This window comes from Hyla sarda, unplaced genomic scaffold (genome assembly GCF_029499605.1).
Source record: "Hyla sarda isolate aHylSar1 unplaced genomic scaffold, aHylSar1.hap1 scaffold_73, whole genome shotgun sequence".
NCBI classification, from domain to species: Eukaryota; Metazoa; Chordata; class Amphibia; order Anura; family Hylidae; genus Hyla; species Hyla sarda.
The window spans coordinates 203,942-229,368 of NW_026610751.1; the positions used below are offsets into that span (position 1 = coordinate 203,942).

Here is a 25,427-nt window from a genome sequence, read left to right on the forward strand (position 1 = left end):
GTGAGGTGATGGGGGCGGGGCCTGTATCCTGCATGTGTGGGAGGAGCCTGCGTTTTGTTCAGTGTTTTACAATTAGTGTGCCTCTAGCTTTAGCAAAACAACTTCCGGGCATGCTGGGAGTTGTAGTTTTGCAGCAGCTGGAGACGCGCCGTTTGAAAAACACTGTGTTCGATGATATAATGTGGGAGGGGCCTGTATCTTACTAGATGATGTGGGAGGGGCCTGTATCTTATTAGATGATATAATGTGGGAGGGGCTTGTATCTTACTAGATGATATAATGTGGGAGGGGCCTGTATCTTACTAGAATATAGGGGCCTGTATCGTATTAGATTATGCGGGAGGGGCCTGTAGCGTATAAGGATGTGGGAGGGGCCTGTAGCTGGGCCTGTATCATACAAGGGGATGTGGGAGGGGCCTGTATCATACAAGGGGATGTGGGAGGGGCCTGTATCATACAAGGGGATGTTGGAGGGGCCTGTATCATACATGGGGATGTGGGAGGGGCCTGTATCATACATGGGGATGTGGGAGGGGGCCTGTATCATACAAGGGGATGTGGGAGGGGCCTGTATTGTATTAGTTGTTATAATGTATATGGGAGAGGAATTTATCCTATAGACCAGTGTTCCCCAAGCTGTGGATCTTTAGCTGTTACAAAACTACCATTCCTATTATGCCTAGACAGCTGAAGGCTATCCTGACATGATGGGAGTTGTAGTTCTGCCATAGACCCAGAGGTTGGGAATCACGGCTCTAGACCCTACATATAATCCTTGGCTCCTCTTCAGGAGGCGGACGAGCAGGAGAAGAGATGGACCTCAGAGATCGAGTCCTTGGAGAAGCATCGTCACCTGCTGGAGTCCGGAGTCAACAAGAGTCTGGATGAAGCCATGAAGGATCTGCAGAAGGCTCAGCAGGAGTGAGTATAGTGAGGATAGTGATGGACGCCGGCATTCACGAGCTGTATGAGTGATGACGTGTCCTCCGCTCCCGCAGGCTGCAGCTGGTGGAACATCAAACCGAAGAGGAGATGAGGCAGGTGGGGAACAAGGTGGTCCGGGTGGTGACCGCTGTGGCCTCTCACATGGCAGCCATCGAGGTGAGGAAACATTGACCGTAATCATTGTCTACTGTAATACAAATCGTCTCTCAATGTCCTGCTGGGCTTGTGCTTATATCTAGCAGCCGATCTAAACAGGCTGAGCTGCAGTGTAAATCATGGGGGATGGACACAGGCGCTGGATTATATTTATAGGAATTTCACTGTATGATGGGAGACTCCTTATGATTTGAGGAGGGCGGTGATATCTGATCATGTTATGGATAATAGATACAAAATGATCCTTCAAAGATGGTGGTTGCATCCTGTACTACACCCTGTATGACCATCCCCTTTTGGCACAGAGAGAATATAATGCAATGCTTACGTACAGTAGCCCGCCAACCAATTAGAATGCTTACACAATGTGCTACGCCCTACTGAAGGATATATTTGGAGTGTACGCAATACAATAAATCAGAGAGACATTTTGACTCAATACATTGTCAATGTAGTTTTTCTCCGTGCACGTATTATCTAATTTGGGCTCAGTGGCTTGGAACGCATCCAAAACAATCACTTTTGACACTTTTTACAGAAATTCCTGGAGGAGAAGAAGCTGAAGACAGAGCGGGAGTACGAGGAGTTCAGAGAAGACGATCTGTTGGGCGACCTCCGGGAAATGGTGGCAAAATATAAGGAAAAGGCCAAAGTCATAGAGGCCGCGGACAGCAAATAGAGGCCGTAACTTGTATGTAGTGCTCCATGTTCTCACTGCTGTACATGATCTGCTACGTTTCCTGTTGTATGAAGAATGTTTTAATATTGTTACTTTTGTGTTTGTTGTTATATATATGTGCCCCCCCCCCCCCCCCCCCCATGTAACATCCCAGGGTCCCCGTAGTCCTGACGATGTAGATCTTCGCTCCCTGTTGGAGTAAGTGGCTGATCCCCATATTTTTATAGTTGTTGGTGTTACATGACGTTTTTAAGGATACTAATAAAGTTATGTGTTTATACCTCTTCTGTGATTGGCTGTAAAGTTCACCGCCCTTCTTACCTGGAATGTACGGCTCTATGATTGGTTAGATGCTCGTAATGTTGCCGCCTGGGAGGTGGAGGCCTAACAATAGCAAAGGAGAAGAAGAGCGTAGCGCCATCATGTGTTCAAATGTCCATCCGACACAGGGAGCTTTAGTCCATCACCTTATGATGCCTTAAAAGGGGAACTCCGGTACTTAACAACTTATCCCCTATTCACACGATAGGGGATAAGTGTCTGATCACGGGGGGTCCGACCAGCGGTCGGACCCCCCGTGATCAGACACTTATCCCATATCCTGTGGATAGGGGATAAGTTGTCAAGTAAGAGTTTCCCTTTAAGTACTTGACAGGCCGTATGGTCTAAAGGAACGTGAAGAATAAAGCTCTTTGCGGACATCAGCTCCTCCCCCTTATGATGTCATCACTCTAGCAATATTCACATGTATCCTCAACTATGGACATATCAGTGGAAAACATGTTTTTTTTTTTTATCAACTCAAAAAGTTAGAGATTTGTAAATGACTTCTATTAAAAAATCTTAATCCTTCCAGTACTTATTAGCTGCTGAATGCTACAGAGGAAATTTTCTTTTTTGGAACACGGAGCTCTCTGCAGACACCACAAGCACAGTGCTCTCTGCTGACATCTTTGTCCATTTTAAGAACTGTCCAGAGTAGGAGAAAATCAACATAGCAAACATATACTGCTCTGGACAGTTCCTTAAATGGACAGAGATGTCAGCAGAGAGCACTGTGCTCGTGATATCAGCAGAGAGCTCTGTGTTCTAAAAAGAAAAGAATTTCCTCTTTAGTATTCAGCAGCTAATAAGTACTGGAAGGATTAAGATTTTTTAATAGAAGAAATTTACAAATCTGTTTAACTTTCTGGCACCAGTTGATTTAATAAAAAAATTAAATAAATATATATTATATTCCACCGGAGAACCCCTTTAACTATTTATGGTGTTTATAAGTCCCAGCCTGCCATGTGGCTGCAGCTTTCATCCTTTACTGAGACTTGTGGTGTCACCAGAGCTGGAGGACCATGCTGTCCTATTTATGGCACCACCATCTGCACTCTTAGGGCCTGACGACACCTCAGCCGCTATGTTTCTACAGGATGTTAGAGCTCCTCCAGTTCTGGGGGACAATACAGTGTTCTCCAAACTGTGGCCCTCCAACTACAACTCCCAGCATTCCTGGAGAGCCAGCGGCTGAGGTGTAGTTTTGCAGCATCTGGCGTTTCACCCTTTGAATACCGCTGCTCTATAGGTCGTGTGTGTGTGATTGGTTGTCAGAGATATCGTGGCTGCTGGGAGGATACTTTACTTATGTTAAATGGTCCCTGTCATATATAAAAACTTACGGTACAGGAATGTGGAATTCCTATCGCCCGACGCCCGGAACTAGCAGTTTTGGGCGCCGGGCAGCTGAATTTGTCCGGCCCTTAGCCCGGCTTCGGGCAAGCAGGGCCGGACCTGACAAGTGCAGTGGCGATCTGCAGTCTGTATGGAGAGGGCTCCCGACTCCTGCCCGCTCCATACTCTGCAGCCTGTGTCCTCGGAAGCAGAGCAGGGGAGATGAGAAGCTGTGTACAGTATTGGTCTTCTCTTCCCTGCTCTGCAGACGTGCGGGGGGAGATGAGGGGGCGTGGCCTGCGTCCTCTGCCATCGCTCCCCGCACGTCTGCACTGGGAGACTGTATGCGGCGCTCACAGGGGAGTATGGAGCGGGTTCCGGATTCCTGCCCGCTCCATACTCTGCAGCCCCCGGCTGTTCTCAGTAGCCGGGGGCCGCCGCCAATAGCCAGCATGCAGCGATCGCCGCAGCTGGCTATTAACCCTTTAGATTGCCGCTGTCAAAGCTGACAGCGGCGTCTAAAGGGACATGTGAATGCTCCCTGGTGGGCTAGTGGGGTGGATAGCCCCCTCCCCCGCAGCGCGATCGCAGGGGGGGCGATCCACTATGGAGGTAGCTGGAGGACTTACCTCTGCTTCCTGCTGTCCCGGCTCTGTCATTGATAGATCCTGGCTGGACCAGACTCTATCAATGGATCACAGAGCTCACAGATCAATGGAGTTCAATATAACTCTTTTAATCTGTCTGAGGAATCTAATGATTCCTCCTAGAAGTGTAATAAAGTGTAAAAATAAAAAATAAAAGTTTGAAGACACACATTAACCCAGTGGTCTTCAAACTGTGCCCCTCCAGATGTTACAAAACTACAATTCCCAGCAAGCCAGGACAGCCGTTGGCTGTCCGGGCATGCTGGGAGTTGTAGTTTTGCAACATCTGGAGGGCCACAGTTTGAAGACCGCTGCATTAACCCCTTCCATGTTAAAAGCTCAAATCACCCCCTTTTCCTATATAAAAACATGTAAACATAATAAAAATAAACATATTTGGTATCGCTTCGTGCGTAATTGTGCGACCTATGAAAATATAACATTATGTATCCCGTACGGTAAATGTAAAAAAATACCAAACCACAGATTTGCAATTTTTATAATATCCCAGAAAAAAAAGTTACAAAGCGATTATAAAGTCAGATCAATACCAAAATGGTACCGATACAAAAAACAGATTATGGCGCAAAACATGAGCCCTCATACAGCCTGGTATGCGGAAAAAAAATAAAGCTACAGGGGTTAAAAAATGGCAATTAAAAAAATTTTGAAAAAGTCCAGAATTAGTAAACGATACAAATCTGGTATCGCTGTAATCAGGCGCCTAAAGTATAAAACTAACATGTTATCTGACCACAAGGTAAATGGCGCAGAAAAGAAAAATCACCAAATCTGCTAAATTATCTTTTACTATTTCAATTTCACTTCCCTTAAAATATATATATAATTTGGTTCAGAGAATATGTTATTGAAAAATTAAAAGGTGTCATTATAGTAGGTAGTTGTGGCTATTATAGGGCGAGGAGGAAAAAATTAGAGCGTAAAAGCGAAAATTGGCCCGGACAAGTGGATCGTCATGAGGGACAAGTAGATTTTGCTCCATTTTAGTCCCGTGGACAAGTAGTTTTTTATAAAATTTCCACACCCCTGCGGTATATGTTGTACATCTTAGCAAGACAATAGTTTTTCTAAAATACTATACAAACTGTTCACATTTTTTAACAGAAAACTGCCTTTGAAAATCCCCCGCAGAAGGTCTGGGTACACAGGCTTGGGAACACACTGAACGCTTTCACAGGGCACAAGGCAACAAGATCTGGCAAGGACAGGAAGGGGAAGTGGGTTTTTATAAGCAAGGCACAGGTGCAGGTACTGATTGGGCCAGGCACCAATCAATGGCGCACTGGCCCTTTTAAATCTCAGAGAGCCGGCGCGCGCGCGCCGGGACTGAGCAGACAGAGGACGGGGCAGGAGAGGAGATTGGGAGGCGACCCGCAGGCGGGTGCGTCCCGCTACTCGGATCGCATCCCTGCCGGTGACACTAGTGCAGCGCTCCCGATCAGCGGGTCTGACCGGGGCGCTGCACAGAGACTAACGCCGCGAGCGCTCCGGGGAGGAGCAGGGACCCGGAGAGCTCGGTGTAACAGTACCCCCCCCCCCCCCCTTTGGTCTCCCCCGCTTTTTGGAGCCCAGGAACCTATGGATGAGCTCCTTGTCGAGGATATTATCCTCGGGTTCCCAAGACCTCTCTTCGGGGCCACAATTCTCCCAGTCAACGAGAATTTTTTTTTTTACCTTCTCTCTACCTTGGAAGCGAGGATTTCTTTTATCGTGAAGACATCAGAGGAGCCAGAGACAGGAGCAGGAGCGGTGACCTTGGGGGAAAAGCGGTTAAGAACGAGAGGTTTGAGAAGGGAAACATGAAAGGAGTTAGGAATACGAAGAGAAGGAGGGAGAAGTTGTTTGTAGGAGACAGGATTGATTTGACTTTAAATGGTCCAAGGTAACGTGGACCCAGCTTGTAGCTAGGAACACGAAAGCGTATATATTTGGCAGAGAGCCACACTTTGTCCCCAGGAGCGAAGACAGGAGGAGTTCTTCTCTTTCGATCTTCATGTCTCTTCATACGAGACGAGGCCAGTAAGAGCGACTTTTGAGTTTCCTTCCAGATAACAGAGAAATCCCGGGTAACTTCATCTACAGCAGGCAGTCCAGAAGAAGTGGGAATGGGGAGGGGGGGCAGAGGGTGACGGCCGTACACCACAAAGAATGGGGATTTGGCGGAGGATTCAGAGTTTTTGAAATTGTTCGAGAATTCAGCCCAGGGCAGAAGGTTGACCCAATCGTCTTGGCGGGAGGAGACAAAATGTCGCAAATAGTCACCAAGAATCTGGTTTACTCTCTCTACTTGTCCATTGGATTGGGGGTGATAGGAGGGCGAGAAATTGAATTTGATTTTTAATTGGTTACAGAGAGCTCTCCAAAATTTCGACACAAATTGAACGCCTCTATCCGAGACGATATGCGTGGGAAGCCCGTGAAGGCGAAAAAATTGCTTCGCCAACTGTGGCGGAGAAGGAAGACCTGGAAGTGGAATGAAGTGTGCCATTTTGGAGAAACGATCAACGACCACCTAGATGACTGTGTTGCCATGGGATACGGGCAGATCAGTAATAAAATCCATGGCAATTTGGGACCATGGTTGCTCAGGAACAGGTAAAGGAAGGAGGAGTCCAGCAGGCTTCTGGCGAGGGGTTTTATCCCGGGCACAAATAGTACAGGCCCGAACTAAATCAGTAACGTCACCCTCTAGTGTAGGCCACCAATACAAACGGGAAATGAGCTGGATGGACTTTTTAATGCCAGCATGGCCAGCAAGGTGAGAGGAATGTCCCCATTTGAGGATCTTGAGGCGAAGGCGTGGAGGAACAAAAGTCTTTCCAGGGGGAGTTTGTCCCAGTGAGGCTGGAGCAGAGGAGACCAGGCACTCAGGCGGTACGATATGCTGCAGAGGGACTTCAGATTCGGTGGCATCAGAGGAACGAGAAAGGGCGTCAGCTCTGACATTTTTGTCTGCGGGACGAAAGTGTATCTCGAAGTTAAAGCGGGCAAAAAACAACGACCATCTAGCCTGGCGAGGATTCAGACGCTGAGCAGACTGGAGGTACGAGAGATTCTTGTGGTCAGTGTAAATGACAATGGGGTGTTTGGAACCCTCCAATAGATGCCTCCATTCTTCGAGTGCTAACTTGATGGCCAGAAGTTCACGATCTCCAATGGAGTAGTTCTTTTTTTCCGGAGAGAAAGTTTTAGAGAAGAAACCACAAGTAATGTTACGTCCGGTAGAGTTTGTTTGGAGAAGTATGGCTCCGGCTCCGACTGAGGAGGCGTCAACTTCCAGAGAGAGGTTTTGATGGATCAGGTCTGGACAGCACTGGTGCAGAAGCGAAGGCAGTTTTGAGACGATTGAAGGCCTCGTCAGCTTGAGGAGGCCACGACTTAGGATTAGCATTCTTCCTGGTCAGGGCCACAATAGGGGCCACAATGGTGGAGAATTGGGGGATAAACGGTCGGTAATAATTGGCAAATCCCAGAAAGCGTTGGATAGCAGGGAGTCCAGAAGGGCGTGGCCAATCCAAAACCGCTGACAGTTTATCTGGATCCATTTGAAGCCCTTGGCCAGAGACCAGGTAACCTAGGAAAGGAAGACTGTTGCATTCAAAGAGACATTTTTCAATTTTAGCATACAGGTGGTTTTCACGAAGTCTTTGAAGCACTAGACGGACATGTCGACGGTGTTCCTCCAAGTTAGAGGAGAAAATCAAGATGTTGTCCAGGTAAACCACAACACAGGTATATAATAAGTCCCGAAATATTTCATTAATGAAGTCCTGGAAGACTGCAGGGGCGATGCAGAGCCCAAAGGGCATAACTAGACATTCGAAATGTCCATCTCTAGTATTGAACGCTGTCTTCCACTCATCACCTTTCCTGATGCGAATAAGATTATATGCGTCTCTTAAGTCCAATTTAGTAAATATATTAGCGCCACGAAGACGGTCAAAGAGTTCAGAGATCAAAGGCAGGGGATAGCGGTTTTTGATGGTGATTTTATTTAAACCGCGGTAGTCAATGCATGGTCGTAAGGATCCATCCTTTTTAGAGACAAAGAAGAACCCCGCTCCAGCAGGGGATGAGGACTTCCGAATAAAACCTCTCTTTTTAGGTTCTCCTGGATGTACTCGGACATGGCTTGAGCCTCTGAGGCAGACAGAGGGTAAATCCTGCCCCGGGGTGGAGTGGTACCAGGAAGGAGGTCAATGGGACAGTCATAAGGCCTATGAGGTGGTAAGATCTCTGCTTGCTTTTTGCAGAAAACATCAGAAAAGTCCTGGTAGGCCTTGGGAAGACCCGGTATAGGTGGAGCCACAGGGGTTTGACAAGTGGGAGCAGATGTTAGGCATCGTTTGAGACAAGAAGGAACCCAACTTTTGATCTCCCCGGTGGTCCAGTCGAGGGTAGGAGCATGACGTTGGAGCCATGGCAGGCCGAGAAGAACTTCAGAGGTGCAGTTGGGCAGAACAAGAAATTCAATCTTTTCATGATGCAGTCCAATGCTTATAAGCAGGGGTTCTGTGCGGTAGCGCACAGTGCAGTCCAACTTTTCTCCGTTGACAGAAGAAATGTAGAGCGGTTTGACGAGACGGGTCACTGGGATGCTGAACCTATTAACAAAAGAGGCCAAAATAAAATTTCCTGCAGAACCAGAGTCCAAGAAGGCCACAGCTGAGAAGGAGGAGTTGGCGGAAGGAGAAATCCGCACAGGCACAGTGAGACGTGGAGAGGCAGAATTCACACCAAGAGTCGTCTCACCTTTGTGAGGTAACTGAGTGCGTCTCTCCTGACGCGGAGGGCGGATAGGACAGTCTTATAGGAAGTGTTCGGTACTAGCACAGTACAGGCACAGATTCTCGTTACGGCGGCGAGTCCTCTCTTGTAGGGTCAGGCGGGACCGATCCACTTGCATAGCCTCCTCGGCGGAAGGCACAGGAACAGATTGCAAAGGACTTTGGAAGAGAGGAGCCGGGGAGAGAAATCGCCTGGTGCGAACAAGATCCTTTTCCTGTCGAAGCTCCTGGCATCTTTCAGAGAAACGCATGTCGATGCGGGTGGCCAAATGGATAAGTTCAGACAGATTTGCAGGAATTTCTCGTGCGGCCAGGACATCTTTGATGTTACTGGATAAGCCTTTCTTGAAGGTCGCGCAGAGGGCCTCATTGTTCCAGGATAGCTCTGAGGCGAGGGTACGAAACTGGATGGCGTATTCGCCTACGGAAGAACTCCCTTGGACGAGGTTCAGCAAAGCAGTCTCTGCTGAGGAGGCCCTCAAAGACACTACGAACTTCAGCGAAGAAGGACTGGATTGTAGCAGTGGCAGGATCGTTGCGGTCCCAGAGCGGTGTGGCCCATGACAAGGCCTTTCCAGACAGGAGACTGACCACGAAAGCCACCTTAGACCGTTCAGTGGGGAATTGGTCCGACATCATCTCCAAGTGTAGGGAACACTGGGACAGGAATCCACGGCACTGTTTAGAGTCCCCATCAAACTTTTCCGGTAGAGACAGGCGGAGGCTGGGAGCGGCCACTCGCTGCGGAGGAGATGATTGCTGAAGCTGTGGCAAAAGTTGTTGCAGCATGACGGTCAGTTGAGTCAGCTGCTGTCAATGTTGCACGATCTGTTGGGATTGCTGGGCGACCACCGTGGTTAGGTCAGCGACAACAGGCAGCGGGACCTCAGCGGGATCCATGGCTGGATCTACTGTCAGGATCCGGACTGGTATGCAGCGAGGACACTGGTGGTGGATCCTCTGTGTCAGTGGGGTGATGCAGTGGGCCGTACCAGGGGAACGGAGTCTAAGGGGTTACTGGTGTTCACCAGAGCCCGCCGCAAAGCACGATGGACTTACAGCGGCAGGTAACCCCCAGGTCGTTCCACCCGATAGCAACTCAACCCCAGCTGACAGCTGAGACAGGCGCGGTACACAGGGACAAGGCAAGAGCAAGGTCGGACGTAGCAGAAGGTCAGGGCAGGCAGCAAGAGTCGTAGTCAGGGGCAACAGCAGAAGGTCTGGGTACACAGGCTTGGGAACACACTAAACGCTTTCACAGGGCACAAGGCAACAAGATTAGGCAAGGACAGGAAGGGGAAGTGGGTTTTTATAAGCAAGGCACAGGTGCAGGTACTGATTGGGCCAGACACCAATCAATGGCGCACTGGCCCTTTAAATCTCAGAGAGCCGGCGTGCGCGCGCCCTAGAGAGCGGGGCCGCGCGCGCTGGGACTGAGCAGACAGAGGACGAGGCAGGTGAGGAGATTGGGATGCGACCCGCGGGCGGGCGCGTCCCGCTACGCGGATCGCATCCCCGCCGCGGACACTAGTGCAGCACTCCCGGTCAGCGGGTCTGACCGGGGCGCTGCACAGAGACGAACGCCGCAAGCGCTCCGGGGAGGAGCAGGGACCCGGAGCGCTCGGCGTAACAACTATAGAGAAGATGTCACCTGTTGTCACTGATATCATTGTATATTCTCCTCACTATAGAGATGTCACCTGTAGTCACTGATATCATTGTGTATTCTCCTCACTATAGAGAAGACGTCACCTGTAGTCACTGATATCATTGTGTATTCTCCTCACTATAGAGATGTCACCTGTAGTCACTGATATCATTGTATATTCTCCTCACTATAGAGAAGACGTCACCTGTAGTCACTGATATCATTGTGTATTCTCCTCGCTATAGAGAAGACGTCACCTGTAGTCACTGATATCATTGTGTATTCTCCTCACTATAGAGAAGACGTCACCTGTAGTCACTGATATCATTGTATATTCTCCTCACTATAGAGAAGACGTCACCTGTAGTCACTGATATCATTGTGTATTGTCCTCACTATAGAGAAGACGTCACCTGTAGTCACTGATATCATTGTGTATTGTCCTCACTATAGAGAAGACGTCACCTGTAGTCACTGATATCATTGTCTTCTCACTATAGAGAAGACGTCACCTGTAGTCACTGATATCATTGTGTATTGTCCTCACTATAGAGAAGACGTCACCTGTAGTCACTGATATCATTGTGTATTGTCCTCACTATAGAGAAGACGTCACCTGTAGTCACTGATATCATTGTGTATTGTCCTCACTATAGAGAAGACGTCACCTGTAGTCACTGATATCATTGTGTATTCTCCTCACTATTGAGAAGACGTCACCTGTAGTCACTGATATCATTGTGTATTCTCCTCACTATAGAGAAGACGTCACCTGTAGTCACTGATATCATTGTGTATTCTCCTCACTATAGAGAAGACGTCACCTGTAGTCACTGATATCATTGTGTATTGTCCTCACTATAGAGAAGACGTCACCTGTAATCACTGATATCATTGTGTATTCTCCTCACTATAGAGAAGATGTCACCTGTAGTCACTGATATCATTGTACATTCTCCTCTCTATGTCCTATCAGAGCTGTAGTCACTTGTCAGTTGTACAGTTATGGTGAGTGAAACTACAACTCCCAGCATAACCTCACCACTGCTCAAAGGGGTACTCTACTGGAAAACATTTTTTTTAATTAACTGGTGCTACAAAGTTAAACAGATTTGTAAATTACTTCTATTTAAAAATCTTAATCCTTCCAGTACTGATTAGCTGCTGTATAAGCGATTCACAGGAAGTTCTTTTCTTTTTTAATTTTATTTTCTGTCTGACCACAGTGCTCTGTGCTGACACCTATGTCCATGTCAAGAACTTTCCATAGTAGGAGCAAATCCCCATAGCAAACCTATCCTGCTCTGGACAGCTCCTAACATGGACAGAGGTGTCAGCAAATAGCACTGTGGTCAGACTGGAAAGAACTACACAACTTCCTGTGGAGAATACAACAGCTTATATAAGTACTGTAAGGATTAAGATTTTATATAGAAGTAATTTAAAAATCTGTTTAACTTTCTGGCACCAGTTGATATAAAAGTAAATGTTTTCCAGTGGAGTACCCCTTTAAGTAATTCTGGGAGCTGTATATTTAAATGGTGAAAACTTCTTTAACACTTTCCTATTCTGTGGCAACTGTTATATCTGATTATTATACTGGAATTTCTCACAATGCGCTACAACAGTGGTGTCTGTCACAACAGGCTAAAAACTTACTGAGGGGGGGGGGGGGGGAGGGGAGGTATGGGGGTGACACCATTTTCTACCGCACCGGGTGACACCAACCCTAGCAACGCCACTGGAGGTGAGGGCCCCTTTACTACCTGTAAATGAAAGAATCAGCCTAGGTTCAGACTACGGAATCTCCGGGCAGAAAATTTCTGACCGGAGATTCCAAGTGCGGCCAGCGCTGATTGAATCAGTCAGCACTAGGACCGCACGGACTTCAGTCTCCAATAGACTGCAATGTGTTCCATGCGGATTTCCGCTTGAAGCAACAGCAACGCCTTTCTTCAGGCGGAAATTTCCAAGCGGATTTTCCGTTCACAAATTCTGCTTCACAAATTGCGAAGTGTGAATTTGTGAACGGAAAACCATTCACTACACTAGACATTTTAGCAGGCAGAAATTCCGTAGAAACTGGGGGATCAGTTAGGAGCTAGTGTTGAGCGGCATAGGCCATATTCGAATTTGCGATATTTAGCGAATATATGGACGAATATTTGTCATATATTCCCTAAATTCGCATATTCGTAAGATTCGCGTTTTATTTTCGCATATGTGAAAATTAGCATATATAACAATGCATATGCGGATAGTGTTGCTCGCGAATATTCGCAATGCGAAGTTTATTCGCGAATTCGTGAATATAGCACTATATTTTCGCAATGACGAATATTCCTTTTTTGTTTTTTCACACAGTACACATCACAGTGATCACCCCTCTCTGCTTCCAGCTTGTGTGGTGTAAAGAAGGCTCAAATACTACTGGGTGAGACTGGCGTGCGAATTTTCGCATATGTGAATTTACGCTTAGGCAAATTTTCGCATTTGCGAAATTTTGTTTATGTTAATTTTTACATATGTAAATGTTCGCATATGCGAAAATAAAACGCAAATATCACGAATATGCCAATTTAGCGAATATATGACGATTATTCGTCCATATATTCGCGAAATATCGCGAATTCGAATATGGCCTATGCCGCTCAACATATGCGAAAGTCGCCAGTCTCACACAGTAGTATTAGAGTCTTCTTTACACCACACAAGCTGGAAGCAGAGAGGGGTGATCACTGTAAAAAAATATAAATAAATAAAGAATATTCGTAATTGCGAATATATAGTGCTATATTTGTGAATGGATAGGGTTCTATTATAAAAGGAATGCGGATGGATATATGAATTGGGGACAACCGCCCCAGAGGGATTAAATGATCAACTCAATTATGAACGTAGAAAAACAAAAAAGCGTGATTAAAAAAAAAAGCAAAGGTAAAGTATCCAATAGTAGAAAAACAAAAAAAGCGAAAACGTGCACTCACCGCGTGGTACGCGCATTCAGTCCTGGAGGCTCAGGGTCCGCGAGATATTCATGGATGTAGTAAAAGTTCTAGGAGGCTACGCCAGCCGTTTCACACGGTAATCCGTGCTTCTTCCAGCCTCGTGGCCGGAAGAAGCACGGAATACCGTGTGAAACGGCCGGCGTAGCCTCCGAACGCGATTTTTTCAGATCTGAGCTTGAAACGGTGACATTCAGAAGGTTTCACCCAGGAACTGTCTCCAGTCCACGCTTAGAGTGCTGTCATCTCCAAAATCCTGTTCCTGCTCCTAAAAAAGGAGAATCGTCCAGAAAGGAGAGGGAATAGCTGAGCAAGTGCTCCTCTGCAAACACTAAACTTCCAGCTGGAGTTATTGCTGCGTGGCTATCGAGCCATGATAGTCTTTAGCTTGTGAGGCAAATGTGCAGCACTTAATGGTGACTAAAGTCTATTCGAGTATCTTCGCCACAGTGCGCCAATCTGGGTTTTCTGGTGAAATAATAATTAAAAAAAATTAATAAAAAAATTTAAAAAAATTACTTTTTTTTTCTCCTTTCCTTCTATCAAAATCTGAATGAATGACTGTGTGTGATACATACTGACACAGCAAAATGGGGACTCCATTTATTGTAATGGTCTCCGAAACTGCGGCCCTCCAGATGTTGCAAAACTACAACTCCCAGCATGCCCGGACAGCCGTTGGTCGGTGGGAGTTTTGCAACATCTGGAGGGGCCACAGTTTGGAGACCACTGTTTTAATGTATGCATAGTACAGAACAGTGGTCTCCAACCCTTGGCTGCCTGGCTGTTGCAAAACTACAACTCCCAGCATGCCCAGAGAGCTGCAGGTTGGAGACCAGTAGTGTAGATCAGTGGTCACCAAACTGTGGCCCTCCAGATGTTGCAAAACTACAACTCCCAGCATGCCCGAAGAGCCGCAAGTTTCCAAACTGTGGTCACCCAGATGTTGAAAAACTACAACTCCCAGCATGCCCGGACAGCCGTTGGCTGTCCGGGCATGCTGGGAGTTGTAGTTTTGCAAGAAGGACGTAACCCTTAACCCCCTGGTGAGGTGGTACTTACCGCACCAGGACGTACATTTACGTCCTAAGCATAACCGCGGGCATCGGAGCGATGCCCGTGTCATGCGCGGCTGATCCCGGCTGCTGATCGCAGCCAGGGACCCGCCGGCAATGGCCGACGCCCGCGATCTCGCGGGCGTCCGCCATTAACCCCTCAGGTGCCGGGATCAATACAGATCCCTGCATCTGCGGCAGTTCGCGATTAAAATGAACGATCGGATCGCCCGCAGCGCTGCTGCGGGGATCCGATCATTCATAACGCCGCACGGAGGTCCCTTCTCCTTCCTCCGTGCGGCTCCCGGCGTCTCCTGCTCTGGTCTGTGATCGAGCAGACCAGAGCAGGAGATGACCGATAATACTGATCTATTCTATGTCCTATACATAGAACAGATCAGTATTAGCAATCATGGTATTGCTATGAATAGTCCCCTATGGGGACTATTCAGGTGTAAAAAAAAATGTAAAAGTAAAAGTAAAAAAAAAGTGAAAAATCCCCTCCCCCAATAAAAAAGTAAAACGTCCGTTTTTTCCTATTTTACCCCCAAAAAGCGTAAAAAACATTTTTTATAGACATATTTGGTATCGCCGCGTGCGTAAATGTCCGAACTATTAAAATAAAATGTTAATGATCCCGTACGGTGAACGGTGTGAACGAAAAAAAATTTTAAAAGTCCAAAATTCCTACTTTTTTAATACATTTTATTAAAAAAAAATTATAAAAAATGTATTAAAAGTTTTTTATATGCAAATGTAGTATCAAAAAAAAGTACAGATCATGGCGCAAAAAATGAGCCCCCATACCGCCGCTTATACGGAAAAATAAAAAAGTTATAGGTCATCAAAATAAAGGGATTATAAACGTACTAATTTGGTTAAAAAGTTTGTGATTTTTTTTAAGCGCAACAATAATATAAAAGTATATAATAATGGGGATCATTTTAATCGTATTGACCCTCAGAATAAAGAACACACGTCATTTTTACCATAAATTGTACGGCGTGAAAACAAAACCTTCCAAAATTAGCAAAATTGCGTTTTTCGTTTTAATTTCCCCACAAAAATAGTGTTTTTTGGTTGCGCCATACATTTTATGATATAATGAGTGATGTCATTACAAAGGACAACTGGTCGCGCAAAAAACAAGCCCTCATACTAGTCTGTGGATGAAAATATAAAAGAGTTATGATTTTTAGAAGGCGAGGAGGAAAAAATGAAAACGTAAAAATTAAATTGTCTGAGTCCTTAAGGCCAAAATGGGCTGAGTCCTTAAGGGGTTAAAGGGGTACTCCGGTGGAAAACAGTCACATTTTCTGAAATCACATACACCAAAAAGCCAAGCTAAGTCTGGGCCGGTGTAGTTTACAGAATTTTTGAGAGTTTTGCGCCTTTTCACAAAAAGTTTCAGTTGACAAATTACCACTGCATAAGACTAACCTTAACCACTTAAGGACCCAGGGCGTAGCTGTATGCTCGTGGGAATTCCGCGACACTCGCCGGGAGGGGACCAGACCGGGACGCCACCTATCACCCTTTACCAGCAGGAGTGAGGATGACCGATCAATCATTGAGCCTGCTGGGAGGTGATTGGGCAAGTCGGGGGGCCCTTACCTGTCCATCGGGGCAGGCGGGGGTACCTGGCAGCATCAGCGGAGGACCCCGGGCGGCGGCCGCAGCAGCATCCTCAGTGGCGGCGGCACGATACAGCAGGAGGTGAGTTGTATGCCTCCTGCTGTTGCTCGGCAACAACTCCCAGCATGCACAGCCAAAGGGCATGCTGGGAGTTAGTTATATAACAGCTAAACTACACCTCCCAGCATGCCCTTTGTCTGTCAATGCATGCTGAGAATTGTAGTTTTGCAACAGTAGAAGGCACACTGGTTGAGAAACACTGAGTTAAGTAACAAAATGTGTTTTGCAACCAGATTGCCTCCAGCTATTGCATAACTGCAACTCCCAGCATGCATGGACAGCCAAAGGGCATGCTGGGAGATGTAGTTACCCATCAGCTGGTGGTCCCCCCCCCCCCCCCCCCCAATATGAATGTACAGGGTACAGTCACACGGGCGGATTTCCTGGTGCAAGTTGGAGCTGCGGCAATTTTTTTCCGCTGCAACTCAAACTCCCAGTGGGAAACTCTCTGTAAACCCGACCGTGTGAATGTACACTAAAAACACTACACTACACAAAATAAAAAGTAGGTCAGCGGTTCTGACATAAACACAAAACAATAAATACCCACATGTGACCCTATTTTAGAAAGTACACCCCTCACGGAACATAACAGGGTGTATAGTGAGCCTGAACACCCCAAAGGTGTTTGACGAATTTTCGTTAAAGTTGGATATGAAAATAAAAAAAATTCACAAAAATGCTCGTGTTACCCTAAATTTTTAATTTTCACAAGGGAAAATAGGGGGGGGGGGAACCTAATTTCTTCTGAGTATATAAATACCCCATATGTGGATGTAAAGTGCTCTGCGGGGGCACTACAATGCTCAGAAGAGAAGGTGCGCCATTGGGCTTTTGGAGAGAAGATTTGTCTGGATGTGACCCCATTTTGGAAACTACACCCCCTCACGTAATGTAATAAGGGGAGCAGTGAGCGTTTGCACCCCACAGGTGTCTGACAGATTTTTGGAACAGTGGTCTGAGAAAATGATAAATGTAATTTATCATTTGTAGGCCTCCTGGACCCTCGAGTTCCCTGCCGCGCCACTCCGTGAGTTTATGCTGCGGGGAGAATACAGGCAGGATCTCGGCCGCACATGTGTGTTCCCTCTGGTCCTTCTTCCGGGTCCTGGGCGGTTCCGGCGCCGGTGCGTGACATCACGTTGCGCGCGGACTGCTGGGATAGCTGGGACCGGAGGTTCCGCCTCTCCGGCAGTGGGAAATTTGAAAATTTGGCACGGAAGGTGGTATTGTACGCTGAAAGCGCAGAATGGGCGCCAAATTCAAATAACAGCTGGGCTATTTAAGGTAAGACCTCCTTCCTTTCATTGTCTACTTGTCAGAATGGAGGCTGCTTCTAACCACTCTGAGTCTGTGGAGCTGGGGACGTCCATCAGCCCAGTGAGTATCTGGCCCTTTGGGGTTCACTTGACCTGGGCATTTTTTTGAACATCTGACCACTGTCACTTTAAACATTAATAACTCTGATGCTTTTACTTATCATTCTGATTCCGAGATTGTTTTTTCGTGACATATTCTACTTTATGTTATTGGTAAAATTTCACTGAAATTTGCATCATTTCTTGGGAAAAAATCTAAAAATTTCATGAAGATTTTGCATTTTTCTAACTTTGAAACTCTCTGCTTGTAAGGAAAATGGATATTCCCAATAAATTACATATTGATTCACATATACAATATGTCTACTTTGTGTTTGCATCAAAACATTGACGAGTTTTTACTTTTGGAGACACCAGAGGGTTCAAAGTTCAGCAGCAATTTTCCAATTTTTCACAAGATTTTCAAACTCGCTATTTTTCAGGGACCAGTTCAGTTTTGAAGTGGATTTGAAGGGTCTTCATATTAGAAATACCCCACAAATGACCCCATTATAAAAACTGCACCCCCCAAAGTTTTCAAAATTACATTCAGTAAGTGTGTTAACCCTTTAGGTGTTTCACAGGAATAGCAGCAAAGTGAAGGAGAAAATTCTAAATCTTCATTTTTTACACTCGCATGTTCTTGTAGACCCAATTTTTGAATTTTTACAAGGGGTAAAAGGAGAGAAATCACCCTAAAATTTGTAACCCAATTTCTCTCAAGTAAGTAAACACCTCATATGTGGATGTAAAGTGTTCGGCGGGCGCAGTAGAGGGCTCAGAAGGGAAGGAGCGACAATGGGATTTTGGAGAGTGAGTTTTTCTGAAAGGGTTTTTGGGGGGCATGTCACATTTAGGAAGCCCCTATGGTGCCAGAACAGTGGACCCCCCCCCCGCCCCCGTTTTGGAAACTACACCCCTCATGGAATTTAATAAGGGGTGCATTGAGCATTTACACCCCTCAGGTGTTTGACAGATATTTGAAACGGTGGACTGTGCAAATGAAAAATTGTATTGTAGACCACTGTTCCAAAAATCTGTCATACACCAGTGGGGTGTAAATTCTCACTGCACCCCTTATTACATTCCGTGAGGGGTGTCGTTTCCAAAATGGGGTCACATATGGATATTTATTGTTTTGCGTTTATGTCAGAACTACTGTAACAATCAGCCACCCCTGTGCAAATCACCTCAAATGTACATGGCGCACTCTCCCTTCTGGGCCTTGTTGTGCGCCCCCGGAGCACTTTGCGCCCCCATATGTGGTATCTCCATACTCGGGAGAAATTGCATTACACGTTTCGAGGGTCTTTTTTCCCTTTTACCTCTTGTGAAAATGTAAAGTATGCGGCAACACCAGCATGTCAGTGTAAAAAATTACATTTTTATACACTAACATGCTGGTGTAGACCCCAACTTCACCTTTTCATAAGGGGTTAAAGAAGAAAAAGCCCCCCAAAATTTATAAGGCAATTTCTCCCGAGTACGGCGATACCCCATATGTGTCCCAAAACTGTTGCCCTGAAATACGACAGGGCTCCAAAGTGAGAGCGCCATGCGCATTTGAGGCCTAAATTAGGGACTTGCATAGGGGTGGACATAGGGGTATTCTACGCCAGTGATTCCCAAACAGGGTGCCTCCAGCTGTTGCAAAACTCCCAGCATGCCTGGACAGTCAACGGCTGTCCGACAATACTGGGAGCTGTTGTTTTGCAACAGCTGAAGGATCCATTTTGGAAACAGTAGTGTACCAGACGTTTTTCATTTTTATTGGGGAGGGAGGGGGGCTGTGTAGGGGTATGTGTATATGTAGTGTTTTTTAGTTTTTATTTTAGGTTAGTGTAGTGTAGTGTTTTTAGGGTACAGTCACACGGGCGGGGGTTCACAGCAAGTTTGCTGCTGGGAGTTTAAGCTGCAGCGCAAAATTTGCGCCATCTCAAACTTGCAGCACTCACTGTAAACCTCCGCCCATGTGAGTGTACCCTGTACATTCACATTGGGGGGAGGGGGCAAACATCCAGCTGTTGCAAAACTACAACTCCAAGCATGCCCTTTGGCTGTCCGTGCATGCTGGGAGTTGTAGTTTTGCAACAGCTGGAGGCACACTGGTTGCGAAACACGGAGTTAGATAACAAACTGGTGTTTCGCAACCAGTGTGTCTTCAGCTGTTGCAAAAACTACAAATCTCAGCATGCAGTTACTGCAGAAGGGCATGCTGGGACTTGTAGTTATGCAACAGCTAGAGGCATACTGCTACAACTCCCAGCATGCCCTTTGGCTGTCCATGCATGCTGGGGGTTGTAGTTATCTAACAGCTGAAGGCACACTGGTTGCAAAACACTTGAAAGTTTATTACTTATCTTAGTGTTTCCAAACCAGTGTGCCTCCAGCTGTTGCAAAACTACAACTCCCAGCATGCCCAGGCATTTTGGGGGACGGGTAAGGGACACTTATCACGGGGATCGGGACACACACCGCTCTGCTATCAGCTAGTCAGATTTGACCAGCTGATAGCAGCGATCGGTGGGGTCGGGGGGGGGGGGGGGGGCAGATGAAACCCCCCGTGGTCGCACGGTAAGATGGCTGATGATCAGTGATAGCCACCATCTTACCGGGCGCTGCGGGATGTCGCGAGTAGTGGCAAAAATGTTCATGACGTACCTGTATGTCATGGGTCGGGAACACCTTGCCACTCATGACGTACAGGTATGTCATAGGTCGGGAAGGGGTTAAACTTGGGGGGGGGGGGGGGGGTTCGTTTATTGATGGCTTTCCTTCTTTTCTCTTTTTAAGGAGACCCCGAAAAAAAAACCTTCTAAGGCCAAGTCTAAGAAATGTGCTATTTGCAATGAGAGGTTATTAAAGCTCTATGTAATTCTTGTACGGCCAAGATTGTTCAGCAGGAGACTCCGTCCTTTATGGACGAATTAAGATCAATAATGAAACAACAGGTCCAGCTGCTCGGCCGACGCCATCTTCTCATGATCCTCCTCCTGCTAAAAATATCTGAGCCGTCCTTTGTGGTGGATTCAGATTCTGAAGTAAATATTCTTTCTTCTAACTTGGATTCAGAAGATCTTCCTTCTACTTCCAAAAAATTAGAAGATAAAAGATATTGGAGGAGATTTATCAAAACCCGTCCGGAGGAAAAGTTGCTGAGTTGCCCATAGCAACCAATCAGATCGCTTCTTTCATTTTGCAGAGGCCTTGTTGAAAATGAAAGCGATCTGATTGGTTGCTATGGGCAACTCAGCAACTTTTCCTCCGGACGGGTTTTGATAAATCTCCCCCAATATTTTTCTGCAGAAGATACTGATACTCTCTTAAATGCAGTACAGTGACCCCCCGACCTACGATGGCCCCGACATACCATATATATACAGTGACCCCCCGACCTACGATGGCCCCGACATACCATATATATACAGTGACCCCCCGACCTACGATGGCCCGACATACCATATATATACAGTGACCCCCCCCGACCTACGATGGCCCCGACATACCATATATATATATACAGTGACCCCCCGACCTACGATGGCCCCGACATACCATATATATATACAGTGACCCCCCCGACCTACGATGGCCCCGACATACCATATATATACAGTGACCCCCCGACCTACGATGGCCCCGACATACCATATATATACAGTGACCTCCCGACCTACGATGGCCCCGACATACCATATATATACAGTGACCCCCCGACCTACGATGGCCCCGACATACCATATATATACAGTGACCCCCCCGACCTACGATGGCCCCGACATACCATATATATATATATACAGTGACCCCCCGACCTACGATGGCCCCGACATACCATATATATACAGTGACCCCCCGACCTACGATGGCCCCGACATACCATATATATATATACAGTGACCCCCCGACCTACGATGGCCCCGACATACCATATATATACAGTGACCCCCCCCCCCCCGACCTACGATGGCCCCGACATACCATATATATATATACAGTGACCCCCCGACCTACGATGGCCCCGACATACCATATATATATACAGTGACCCCCCGACCTACGATGGCCCCGACATACCATATATATACAGTGACCCCCCGACCTACGATGGCCCCGACATACCATATATATACAGTGACCCCCCCGACCTACGATGGCCCGACATACCATATATATATACAGTGACCCCCGACCTACGATGGCCCCGACATACCATATATATACAGTGACCCCCGACCTACGATGGCCCCGACATACCATATATATACAGTGACCCCCGACCTACGATGGCCCCGACATACCATATATATATACAGTGACCCCCCGACCTACGATGGCCCCGACATACCATATATATACAGTGACCCCCCCGACCTACGATGGCCCCGACATACCATATATATATACAGTGACCCCCGACCTACGATGGCCCTGACATACCATATATATACAGTGACCCCCCGACCTACGATGGCCCCGACATACCATATATATACAGTGACCCCCGACCTACGATGGCCCCGACATACCATATATATACAGTGACCCCCCGACCTACGATGGCCCCGACATACCATATATATACAGTGACCCCCCCCGACCTACGATGGCCCCGACATACCATATATATACAGTGACCCCCGACCTACGATGGCCCCGACATACCATATATATACAGTGACCCCCCGACCTACGATGGCCCCGACATACCATATATATACAGTGACCCCCAACCTACGATGGCCCCGACATACCATATATATACAGTGACCCCCGACCTACGATGGCCCCGACATACCATATATATATACAGTGACCCCCGACCTACGATGGCCCCGACATACCATATATATACACAGTGACCCCCCAACCTACGATGGCCCCGACATACCATATATATACAGTGACCCCCCCCGACCTACGATGGCCCCGACATACCATATATATATACAGTGACCCCCCCCGACCTACGATGGCCCCGACATACCATATATATACAGTGACCCCCCGACCTACGATGGCCCCGATATACCATATATATACAGTGACCCCTCGACCTACGATGGCCCCGACATACCATATATATACAGTGACCCTCCGACCTACGATGGCCCCGACATACCATATATATACAGTGACCCTCCGACCTACGATGGCCCCGACATACCATATATATACAGTGACCCCCGACCTACGATGGCCCCGACATACCATATATATACAGTGACCCCCGACCTACGATGGCCCCGACATACCATATATATACAGTGACCCCTCGACCTACGATGGCCCCGACATACCATATATATACAGTGACCCCCGACCTACGATGGCCCCGACATACCATATATATACAGTGACCCCCGACCTACGATGGCCCCGACATACCATATATATACAGTGACCCCTCGACCTACGATGGCCCCGACATACGATAATTTCAACATACGATGGTCTCTCAGAGGCAGCACCAACATACGATGCTTTTGTATGTCGGGGCCATCGCATAAACGGCTATCCCTCAGCGCAGACTGCTTCAACTGCCACCGGATAGCCGTTTACGGTGCCCCGTGTGGTCCGCTGACGATCACTTACCTGTCCTTGGGGCTCCGGCGCGTCCTCTTCGGGATCCTCTGCATCGTTGGCGCTCTCCATCGTCGTCGCCCTGTCATCCAATAGGAGCTGCGTGCATAGCGACGTGATGGCAGCGACGGAGAGCGAGGATGCCGGGGAAGCAGAGACCTTACCGGAGCGTCGGGGACACCCCGGGGACGTGGCAACAGCGATGGAAGGCGACATCCAGGGCAGTGGTGACGAGCGGTGACGGTCCGGAGCGGCGATCTAATGTAGGTAGTCTTTGACCCATTGTGGGGAACCTGCAAGGGAACCTGTGGCCTAATGTGGGGGATCTACTACCAAATGTGGGGAGTCTATGCTACCTAATGTGGGGAGTCTATGCTACCTAATGTGGGGAAACGAATGTGGGGAATCTATGCTACCTAATGTGGGGGAACTGCTGCCTACCTAAAGTGGGGGAACTGCTGCCTACCTAATGCTCCCCCCCCTGGCAGTAGCACCCTCATCATCCACCAGCAACACCCCCCCCCCCCCAGCAGTAGCACCTCCATCAGCAGATCCTGATGGTGAATGATGGAGGATGATGGGGGTGATACTGCCAGGGGGGATGGCCAGTAGCACCCTCATCATCCTCCAGCAACACCCCCCCCCCAGGTAGTAGCACCCCTATCATCCCCTAGCAACACCACCAATACCCAACCCCCGTGGTAATAGCATCAGCTAACGGATGTTAAGGGGTGTTACTGCGGTTGTGGTATTATATTCAGAGGGTGCACTGTATGGCAACGTTATATTCAGAGGGCGCAGTTTGTGGTAGTATTATATTCAGAGGATGCAGTGGGTGGTAGTATTATATTCAGAGGACGCAGTGGGTGGTAGTATTATATTCAGAGGACGCAGTGGGTGGTAGTATTATATTCAGAGGACGCAGTGGGTGGTAGTATTATATTCAGAGGGCGCAGTTTGTGGTAGTATTATATTCAGAGGGCGCAGTTTGTGGTAGTATTATATTCAGAGGGCGCAGTTTGTGGTAGTATTATATTCAGAGGGCGCAGTGGGTGGTAGTATATTCAGAGGGTACAGTGTGTGGCGGTATTATATTCAGGGGCACAGTATGTGGCAGATTTATATTCAGAGTGTACAGTATGTGTTGGTATTATATTCAGAATGTACAGTGTGTGGTAGTATTATATTCAATGGGTACAGTGTGTGGCGGTATATTCAGAGTGTAAAGTATGTATTGGTATTATATTCAGAATGTACAGTGTGTGGTAGTATTATATTCAGAGGGCATGGTGTATGGAAGGTTTATAATCAAAGAGTATAGTGTATAGTAGTATTATATTTAGAGGATACTGTGTCTGGCAGGTTTAGAATAATAACTGTTTTCATATAGAGGATGAGAATGCGCTGACATAGAGAGGAGACGTCTGGGCGTCACATTCAGCATAGAGAAGTTTTAGCTGGAACAAGTCCTGGCGGTATGTACCATCTGAATTAGATAAGGGAAGACTATAGAGAAGACGTTACCTGTAGTCACTGATATCATTGTGTATTCTCCTCACTATAGAGAAGACGTCACCTGCAGTCACTGATATCATTGTGTATTCTCCTCACTATAGAGAAGACGTCACCTGTAGTCACTGATATCATTGTCTATTCTCCTCACTATAGAGAAGACGTCACCTGTAGTCACTGATATCATTGTGTATTCTCCTCACTATAGAGAAGATGTCACCTGTAATCACTGATATCATTGTCTATTCTCCTCACTATAGAGAAGACGTCACCTGTAATCACTGATATCATTGTGTATTCTCCTCACTATAGAGAAGACGTCACCTGTAGTCACTGATATCATTGTGTATTCTCCTCACTATAGAGAAGACGTCACCTGTAGTCACTGATATCATTGTGTATTCTCCTCACTATAGAGAAGACGTCACCTGTAGTCACTGATATCATTGTCTATTCTCCTCACTATAGAGAAGACGTCACCTGTAGTCACTGATATCATTGTGTATTCTCCTCACTATAGAGAAGACGTCACCTGTAGTCACTGATATCATTGTCTATTCTCCTCACTATAGAGAAGACGTCACCTGTAGTCACTGATATCATTGTGTATTCTCCTCACTATAGAGAAGATGTCACCTGTAGTCACTGATATCATTGTGTATTCTCCTCACTAT

The 25,427-nt window shown here is 47.0% G+C and overlaps 2 protein-coding genes across 4 annotated transcripts in view; both read left to right on the plus strand.

Moving 5' to 3' along the window:
* Positions 1-2,060, plus strand: part of NDC80 (NDC80 kinetochore complex component) — a 33,906-nt gene extending 31,846 nt beyond the window's left edge. The window contains exons 15-17 of the mRNA XM_056554449.1: positions 791-921; positions 999-1,101; positions 1,640-2,060. Of these exons, the coding sequence (XP_056410424.1) occupies positions 791-921; positions 999-1,101; positions 1,640-1,780 (375 nt within the window). The 3' untranslated portion in view covers positions 1,781-2,060. The remainder of the gene's footprint in view (positions 1-790; positions 922-998; positions 1,102-1,639) is intronic.
* A 22,571-nt stretch (positions 2,061-24,631) lies between these two features.
* LOC130344685 (butyrophilin-like protein 10) overlaps positions 24,632-25,427 on the plus strand; it is a 44,415-nt gene continuing 43,619 nt past the window's right edge. For 2 of the 3 annotated variants that reach the window (XM_056554463.1, XM_056554465.1), the window contains exon 1: positions 24,695-24,716. The gene's annotated coding sequence lies outside the window, so the exon portion shown is untranslated. Of the gene's footprint in view, positions 24,717-25,427 lie in introns of all 3 variants that reach the window. The other variant, XM_056554464.1, reaches the window with a different exon arrangement.